Genomic DNA, 9,601 nt, shown 5'->3' on the forward strand with positions numbered 1-9,601 from the left:
TTTCAAGATTTGATGTCACCCTGTCTTAAAAATGTCAAGTACACAGCACTGCTGGGAAACCAGAGGAGGAGAAGGAAGAGAGGTCAAAACGTTCAGGAACAGTTTTTTGACTCCTCAGTTACAATCACTGTATTGATATCAGGGCTTGGTGTCCATGATGGAACCCAAGGAAGCAACAAAAGCATGAAATAGAAAATTGGCTCCTTAACATAAAATAGAGGCAGTCAATATTCACAGCCATCAACTTCCACTAGAAAGATTATGTGAAGACATTTTATTTTATCATAAAAGAGTCATAATTTTTAAGGCAATAGAAAATAGCAGCTGCATATTTGAGTGTTGCAAAGTGCAAATAGAAAGTGTAATGGAATTAGTTGGTGGGAAATTATTCAGAGTAGCAAGGACGAAGGTAGAAAAAGACTTCAAAAGGGCTGTACAAACTGACTGCAGAGGAAATTCAGGCATGAACTTCATGCCTGATAGACATGTGATAGACACAGGGAAGAGCTTCACATATATCAGGGATGGGTTGGGAGCTGAGCATTGCTATTCAGGAACAAGATCTTGATGCTTTAGATAGCTTTATGAAAGCAAATTGGTGGCAGCTTAACTGCTTTGTGACAGTTAGAAAGGTAAATCAGATTCTAGAAATGAGATGGGAAAGTCTAGAGAGCTGAACAGAAAACATAATTACACCACAGTGTAAGTTTAGTCATGTTCTCACTTTGAGTACTGTGTCTTTCTGACCTCAACTCACAAAAGATACTGAATGGAAAGGAAGGTGCTTCAGGAAAGGGTAGTCACAAAATGGTCAAACATTTTGAATGGTTTCTGTAAAAAACCCTGAATGATTGATTGAGTGGGCAAGGACTCTTTAGACCCAGATTGCCTGGGGACAGGGGAATACAGGGGAATAAAGTTGTGTGGTGTTTCTCCACCAGGAGGTAGTAGCCCCATGGAACTCCTTGCCAAAGTGTGTTAGAAATTGAAAACCTGAGCTCATGGGGAGACATAAGCAGTACTTGGAAGAGAGATTTGTTGCAGGTTTCTGAGATATCCATCAGGCTCAGGAAATCCTGTAAACAAATCATAGCTGAAGGATAAGAGTCCTGGGCAAGAGAAAAAGTATCATACACACTGTGTTGGTTTTGCTTTTACCTGAGTGTTTTCCATTGTGAATAATTGTAGGGAGGGTACATCATTACTCTTGATTTCTGTTTTTTAAGTTCATTGAGTATATTAAAGAAAACTTTTATGATGGCCTTCTTAAAGGTGTTGGGTCATAGGGACATACTAAAAAAGTGTCCTAAAGAAATGTCCTATATCTGCATGGAGTCCTAAGGTGCTGAGCACTACCTGTTGTGCTCTTGGCTGTCTTGATGCCATTTTTTTCCTTCTTAGCACTTCAAGGCTAGAAATTGCTCCATTTAATAATCAGTTTGAAAAAACTAGGAAGAAGCTGTTAAAAATTCCCTTGTCAGGAAGAAGTAGATTTTCATGGTGCTTCATGTGTTCCTGTAGGAACTGCGTGTCATTCCCTGCACTCACCGATTCCACAAGAAATGTGTGGATCCTTGGCTGCTGCAGCACCACACCTGCCCTCACTGCCGCCATAACATCATAGGTAAGTGCTGCACTCTGCGTGCTCTGGTGTCCTGTTTATTTCTGACAGCTGAAAAGATGAAAGAAAGTGTCCCTGTTTGTAAATCTCCGTGGAGCTCTCAGTCCCTATTGTAACATAGCCAGAACAGCTGAGTGCCCCTGGCATAGCCTTGGGGTGGGGATGATGCCCAGCTGAGGGCAGTGTTGTGTTGTGCAGCCCTGAGTGCAAGGACACATGGAGAAAAGGGATATGTTTTCCTTTGGGAATTGCAAAGAAAACAATGTATGGGCTTTTATTTTTCCATGGTGTTGTAACTTGGAACGTGGTTTCCCTTACTTGCCCTCTTCCTGCTTTCATTTCCTCTGTCTTTAAGAAAGTTTTCTGGCGCTGCACATTTATGTAAAAATGCGTAAAGTGAAAATTTGAGCAATGACTTCCAGCCTCTCTCAGCCTCTGCAAGATGTTAGCAAAAGATTTTGTGTGTATGAGAACAGTATCTGAAATAAATTCACTTCTTTTGCTTTTTAAGCAAATACATTTGGGGGTTTCAAAGTTTTCCAGACATGCTTTTGACTTTTGTTTTGCTTTTATTTCCTTCCGTGTAAAAAACTGGTGCATAATGTAATGACAAGGAAAACAAAATATGCTTCTTGCATAAAGTAATTTTATTCCCTTCTAGTTCTACTTCTCCATTCTTCTTTCTCTCATTCAGAACAGAAGAAGGGGAATGCAGCCCCGATCTGTCTGGAATCCATCAATGCAGCCCGCAGCAGGCAGCAGAGGGTGATTCTGCCTGTGCACTACCCGGGCCGAGTGCACAGGGCCAGCCAGATCACAGCGTATCCCACCCGGACCAGCATGGACCCCCACGGGAACCCCATCACCCTGCTGACAGTGGAGAGACACGGGGAGCAGAGCCTCTACCAAGCCCCTTCCCCTGCCTACATCCGCAGTTATCAGCCTATTCACTTGGACCATGCTTTAAACACCCACCACTGCAGCCTGGAGCACAGGGCTTACTCTCCAGCTCACAACTTCCGAAGGCCCAAGTTTGGTGGACGCAACTTTTCCAAAGCGGCGTGCTTTTCCCGATACGAGACCATGTATCAGCACTACTACTTCCAAGGCCTTAGCTACCCTGAGCAAGATGGACAGCTTCCAGCTGGCATTGCCTCCAAGGGTCCTTCCCGTGCCTTTCAGCCTGGCAGCAGCGTGCTTTTCCCTCCTGTGGTACACGTGATGCCCTCGTCCCGCTTGGAGAGCGGCAGCACCTCCAGCTTCAGCTGCTACCACGGCCACCGCTCGGTGTGCAGCGGGTACTTGGCCGACTGCCCTGGCAGTGACAGCAGCAGCAGCAGCTCTGGTCAGTGCCACTGCTCCTCCAGTGATTCCATGGTTGACTGCACTGAGGTCAGCAACCAGGGGGTTTACGGGAGCTGCTCCACGTTCCGCAGCTCTCTGAGCAGTGACTATGACCCCTACGTGTACCGCAGCAGGAGCCCCTGCCGGGTGCCTGAGGTCGGTGCTGCCAACAGGGGGGCGATTGTGCTCTTGGAGGGCCCCCACCAGGATGAGCTCCCAGCTCACGGCCTGGTGGGTGCTGACTGCAGGCCCGTGCCAGCTTCTTCCTCAGGGGACCAACTGTCTAATTGCAGCATGGATATGAACTATAGCAGTAATTCCTCACTAGAGCACAGGGATCCAAATGGCACTACCTCAGAGGGAGGACCTGAGGCCGCTGCTGGTGCTGCCTTGGATGTTAAAAGGAACTGGAAGAATCCAGAGATGGCAGGGTCGGTTTCGGAGCAGGCGTGCGCGTGCTGCTTTGAATTCCAGCACTCTGCCCTGGAGCCCAGCAGTGGCACAGCTGACTGTGGTGCACTCTTCCTTAGCTCCCCACTGTGGGGGACGTGTGGCCAAGGAATGGAACCACAGTCAGGGAACACCCCAGGCTTGTACAGTATTAACTCAGACCACTTACATAGGACAGATGGGGTAAAATATGAGGGGTTGCCCTGCTGCTTCTATGAAGAGAAGCAGGTAGCCTGTAGTAGCACCAGTGGCAGTGGAGGTGGTGGCTGCTATACAGAAGACTATGCAGTGAATGTGCAGTACACGCTTCCTGATGACACCTTGCCAAACTGCTGTAAGGGTGTATGTGATCTGGGTCAACGCATTCCCATCATTCCTGAAGACAGAGACTGTGAGCTGATCCTACCACCAGAGCACCAGGGGACCCACATAGGAGGCTGCAGCTCCTGGGATGGAACACCTGAGCTAGACACTTACCTGCACTGTCAAGGTGTTGGAGAGGTACAGGTGGAGAGGGAGGTGTGCTATGAGGCAACGTCATTCCTGCAGCAGAACTACTCTCAGGAGGAGGAAACTGGAATGCCCTTTCCCAGTCCCACTCTGAACTCCCAGAAGCTTATGATGACCACAAAGGCCACAGGTAACATATGTGCTTTTTTTTGATTACTTGCTACCTTTCTTAGTGTATGAAATGCTGCCAGCTGCCTAGGTACCTGCAGCCATAAAGGTTATTCCATCCTTCACATAGGAGCAGGTTATTGACTAACCATTTGCCCCAGAGTATTATTCCCTGCTTACTTGTGCTCATTTGGTAAAGCCAGAGGAGGAGCAGATGATAACTTACTAATTAACCCTATAAAAGTTTTCATGCTCATCCTTTGTGAGCAGGGGGCCCCATTAGAGTTCCCACAGCAAGGGACCCTGTGCTGGTCATGGCAGCTGTGGTGAGTTGCCTAAGCAAACAATGCCACTGTGAGAGACAACAGACAAGCTGAAGGGTTTTTTTTACAAAAGGTGAAAATCTTGGAATTGCTGTAGAAGAATATTGGGTAAGTCTCTGCTGTGGACATGGACAAGGGGGAAAAAACCAGCCATTCACAGAAAGAGGGGAATATTTCTTACCTGCCTTGCCAGGGTTATTTTAAAGAGTTTTCATGGTATCACAAGGTACCCTAGTTGGGAATGGACCTCAGGCCATAATCTAGTCCAACCCCCTGCTCAAAGCAGAGCCAGCTCTGAGACCAGACCAAGCTTGTCAGACCAAATGTACCCAGTCAGGCTGGATAAACCTTCAGGGACACAGAGTGCAGTCCTTTCTGGACTCCTGTGCTTGACTGCCATCATGGTCAAAAGGTTTTCCTTATATCCAGTGTGAACATCTCACATTTCAACTTCCTCACCTGTTGTTCAGAATGCTTGTGTGTGAGGACTGTGCTTTCATCCTGGGGCAGCCTCCATGCAGGCATTGCTGGGGATGCCTTTGCTGCAGGCGGGACAGCCCAGATCCCTCAGCCCCTGCACTCCAGGTGCTGCAGCCCTCTGAGCATCCTGGCTCTCTGTGAAACTCCACTCACTGAGGGTCTTGTTTGGGGGCCCAAACTGTGTGCAATATTCTACATGCAATGTTCCTTATTTTCTTTGTCCTTCAGGTGCTGGATCTCATCCCTTGGAGAGAAGCCAAATCAGTGACTAGACCTGACCAGAAGATCCCAGATGGAGAAGTGGAGCTGATCAGAGACTCCAAATTCTCATGGACTTAATTTTTTTAAGCTTTGACAAACACACAAAAGTGGTAATGTGGAGAAGTCCCTCCCCTACTTCCTCTGTGTTCACATCAGTTTGATTGTCTCCTTTGTCCCTCCTGACTGAAGCTTCAGGCCTTGATTTGTGTGCAAAGCCCATGTGGGACATGGTGTGGAGCATTTCTGAGCTCTAGTGCCATTTCTATATTAATGACAAAGTGTTATTTATATTTTCTTTTTAGAAGTGACCTCTTGCTGAGAGGTAACACAGTGTGTTAAATAAGCCAGGCTATGTGTAGATGCTGTTATCTCCTGCTTGAAGGAGTCCAGCCTTTGATAAGCTCAGGGCTACACCTGCCTTAGAAACCAGATAGCACCTTGAAATATAGTAATCCAGAGGGATACAGCTGCTGAATGGATGCTCAGATACTGACTGATCCCAGTAGCAAATCCTAGCAGCCAGCCAGTTATGTGAGTGATTTTGAGGGAGGTGAAGCATTGGACTGTCTCCTTTCTCCTCTTCCCTTCTCCCCCCTTTCATGCTGCTCTGATGGTTTGCCTAGGAAGGTGTCCTGCCTTTAGGATTAGTTTCAACAGAGTGGGGGTAAGGAAACTGAGAGCTCAGAATGTTCTCATCCTCACTTCTGTATTTAAACCGTGGACCTCATTGTATCTTCTGACCAGTGAAGAATGCTGGGGACCTCTCCCTCAAGCAGATGCTCGAACAAAGTGCTTAGAAAGGGTATTACCTTTGTAGGTAATGAACTTTTCCTTCCATAGGAAGTTTTTCAGGCACCTGTAGCCCCTGTTCCAGCTGTGAGGAATGCTGGCATGTGCAGGAAAGCAGAGCTTGCAGTGTGCTCACAGCTTTGCTGGCTCATTTTGGAAACAGGGTTTCTTGTTTCCTTCCAGGCTGCAAGCATGCCTAAGGGAAGCAGTGCTTGTCACCTTCTGTGTGTGTGGCAAAGTGAGGGACTTGGTTTGATCATTGTTTTCTTCTTTGCTGTGGTTGATGTAGCTTCCATAGATTGATCTGTTTTAAAGGTTTCTTGGGCCCAGCCAGTTGTGCTTCATTTCTGTCTTGTGTACAGAGTGCTCTCTGTACCCCATTAGCCTGGGCACATCCTTTTGTTCTTGTTCTTGTCCTAGTGGGGATGTTTGTTATCATGAGATAATTCATGTCGTCACTTCTGATAGCAATTGTTTCCTGTGGAAACAGCAGCTTCTGAGTAAGAGGCTACCATAGCATGGGTGAAATTGCCTGTCATGCTGCATGTGCCTGAGGACACAGTGTCATCCTGTGGTGTATTCACAGCAGGAATTCTTCTAAAGGGAAACTAAGTATTTAATGCCCACAGTGCCAGTCTTCTGAAAAGATTTGTCCCAAGTTCAGTACACTTTGGAGATACTCAAAGACAAGAAATAGAGATGTACACTTCATATTCTGCCAAAGCAATGTCCTTGACAGCACTGGGCTGGTTGTGAGACCAGCAAAGCTAATTTGTAATTCTCTGTAGTCCCAAATGAACTATTTTAAAAGAAGGAAACAGATATCTAAGAAATAACAAATACATTCATCTATTTCCTTTTGCTTTCATACCCAGTAAGTTAGGAAAAAAGTTCCACCTAAAGGAATTCACATTTCGTCTTTTCAGTCAACAAGCACCAAAATTCAGCTGTTCAGAGAATTAATACAAGGCAATATCTGGGTATAAGATTAAAAGAAAAATTTCAATAAACACATTTTCTGTGTATAAAGCTTATTAAAAACTTATTCATTCTCTGAATGACTGAAGTAAGTGGTATGTGTTGGGAGAACAAACTCTAAGGGTTTGTCATTTTTGAAAATTTTTTTTTTTTAATTTTTAAGTCTTACCCTCTCCTTCCTCCACTAAAAAAGAAATGCATTTTAGAAGCTATGGTACACTAGCTTGGTTATTCTGCTTGGTGTTCTGTGAGGCACTGTAAAGGCCACCTAGGATACATTGTACTCTGTAACTAAAACAGCATATTGTGGTAAAAGTGTTTCTTACAAAGATTTGAATGTTCTGGCTCCTGGTGATCCCAGATGTGCTGGTCCCACACATTGTGGAAATCTCTGCTGGTACAAATCTCTGCAGGCCACACACAGACACCTACACCTGCCTTCTGTGCTGGCTCTGCCATTTAACATAAAACTGTCCAGTGCAGACTCACAGGCTAGCTGGCCATGATAGATGGTTTTTATAACAAAATGCCTTTCTACTACTTACATGAACAGTTGTCGTTGTGTTTGGCTCATGAGGCACTATTTAAAATGTTTTTAATTAAAATTGTCTTATAGCACTTAAAATTGTTTTGTATAAAATTTGCTGTAAAGATTTGTAATATGGTCAAAGGGCTCTTTCTCCTTCATTACCATTTTTAAAAATGTTTTAAAAGCTAGAAAGCATCTTGTATATATTCTGTATATGTATAGCAGCACATTTCATGTATGGAAATATGTTCTCAGAATATTTATTTACTAATATATTTATCTTAAGCCATGTCTTATGTTGAGAGTGTGTGACATTATTGTAATAATCACTGAAAATCACTAACACGAGGCCCTGTAAATACATGATAATTGCACACAAAGATTTTACAGTACTTGCCGACCAAAAATGATTTTAAGAGAAGTGTAGTTACTTGCAGTTTTGTAAGAAAGTGTACAAATGTCTGTATTAAAAGAAAAAAAAAGGCAAAACCACACAAAAAATACAGTTTTATTGCATATACATGTGGGAGTTGTCCTTCTTGTTTTGGGGGAAAGGACATAGATAACTGTTCTCAAAGTACAGTCCTACATATACTGGGATGAACTCTAATAAACAACATTTTCCCTTTTTTTTTTTTTAAACAATAGATAGGTGGATATTTATATGCCTTTACACAGCATCCAGTTACTGGGGGGCAGTGTGGGGTAGGGGTCACACAAGCCCCTGAGCCCCCCAGGCACAGGGGAGTTCCACATCTGCTAAAAGAAATCCTCATTTGTGTTTGGATCCTGCCTGTTCCTCATTGCAGGGGAACCGAACTCTGTTGTAATTTCAGATAAAAGTAATTTATTGTAATTTATTGCCCTGAAATAAAATTGTTTTGAAAGAGCATGATACAGGTGGGCACAGCTGGGTAAATCATAGCTTGAATAGTCAAGATCCAGGTCCTTGCCCTGCATCACGGAATCAATCACTGGTCCTGCTTTAGTGAAAATGAATATTGTGGTGCTTGTTTTGTCAGCAGAGAGCACAATTTCATCAGAGATGTTTGTGCAGACTCCACAAGAGGGGAGCCTGGGCTGTGTGGCTCTATGTGTGTATATACATGTGTGTTTATGTATGTTACTGTGTCAACAGTTCACCTGCATGTGCTATTCATTTCCCATCCAGTGAGACACTCACAGAGCCTTTTCCAGGATTCTCCAGCTTATTCCATCTCCCAGAGATTTCCACCTGGCGCTCCCCTGGACTTTCCCCATCTCTCATCCATGTTCAAATGCACTATAACTCATTCACCTCAGCATTCAGCCAAGAAATGAGCTTTACTGCTATCCAACCCTTGTTTCATGTGTGATAACCCCATTTGGGATGACAGACTGCTCAAGAGTATTGTTTTGTAGGGGACCCTTCACAGCACGAGGACAGTTCCCATCCTGATCTCAGGTAGGACAGAAAACCCTGCTCTGTGTGGGAGACAGGCACAGCAATGGAAGAGCAACAGGAGCAGATGCTTCCCAATTAAAGTATGTGCCCCTTTTTTTGCTCAGTGAGCAGAGTCTGGGCAATTGCAGTGATTACAGATATGCCTTTAGTTCAAATTAGTTCACAAAACATTTGATTTTACAAATAGCATAAAGCCCCCTGTGTGGGTGGCTGGTAATTCATATGTTGACAGGTCACATCTGAATCTCCCTTCCCTCCCTCCACCCTCCTGATTCCTACTGCTTGTGTTCTGTTTTCTTGTTCCCTGCTCTGAAGAAAACTGCCAGGTGATTGTGCTTTTAGGAGCAGGACATGCCACCACCCTCAGTGTCCTGTAGGGACACAGTTTGGGGTCATTGGGAGCGGGGCTGTGGCTGAGCCCCATCCCCAGTGGGCACAGCTGTGAGCAGCAGGTGAGCAGCATTGAAACAACGAGCCATGGAGTGCCCAGGGGCACTGAGCAACCACCAAGGGAACAGAGGGCACACGGGGGCACTGCATCAGCATGAGGGGCACACAGGTGCAGGGCATGAGCTATGAGGGGCACACAGGTGCCATGCATCAACATAAATGGCACACAGGTGCAATGCATGAACCATGAGGGGCACACAGGTGCAGAGCATTAACAGGAGGGGCACACAGGTGCAATGCATGAACCATGAGGGGCACACAGGTGCAGGGCATTAACAGGAAGGGATAAAAGGTTGGGCTAAAGAACCAGAAGG

General features: G+C 45.2%; 1 protein-coding gene across 5 annotated transcripts in view; it reads left to right on the forward strand.

Moving 5' to 3' along the window:
• ZNRF3 (zinc and ring finger 3) overlaps positions 1-8,259 on the forward strand; it is a 66,344-nt gene extending 58,085 nt beyond the window's left edge. For 4 of the 5 annotated variants that reach the window (XM_064726934.1, XM_064726937.1, XM_064726938.1 and 1 more), the window contains exons 7-9: positions 1,522-1,624; positions 2,316-4,055; positions 5,065-8,258. In XM_064726934.1, the coding sequence (XP_064583004.1) occupies positions 1,522-1,624; positions 2,316-4,055; positions 5,065-5,108 (1,887 nt within the window). In that variant the 3' untranslated portion in view covers positions 5,109-8,258. Of the gene's footprint in view, positions 1-1,521; positions 1,625-2,315; positions 4,056-5,064 lie in introns of all 5 variants that reach the window. The other variant, XM_064726935.1, reaches the window with a different exon arrangement.
• The last annotated feature ends 1,342 nt before the right edge of the window (positions 8,260-9,601 follow it).

The sequence above is a fragment of the Zonotrichia leucophrys genome, chromosome 15, assembly GCF_028769735.1.
Source record: "Zonotrichia leucophrys gambelii isolate GWCS_2022_RI chromosome 15, RI_Zleu_2.0, whole genome shotgun sequence".
Taxonomy (NCBI): domain Eukaryota; kingdom Metazoa; phylum Chordata; class Aves; order Passeriformes; family Passerellidae; genus Zonotrichia; species Zonotrichia leucophrys.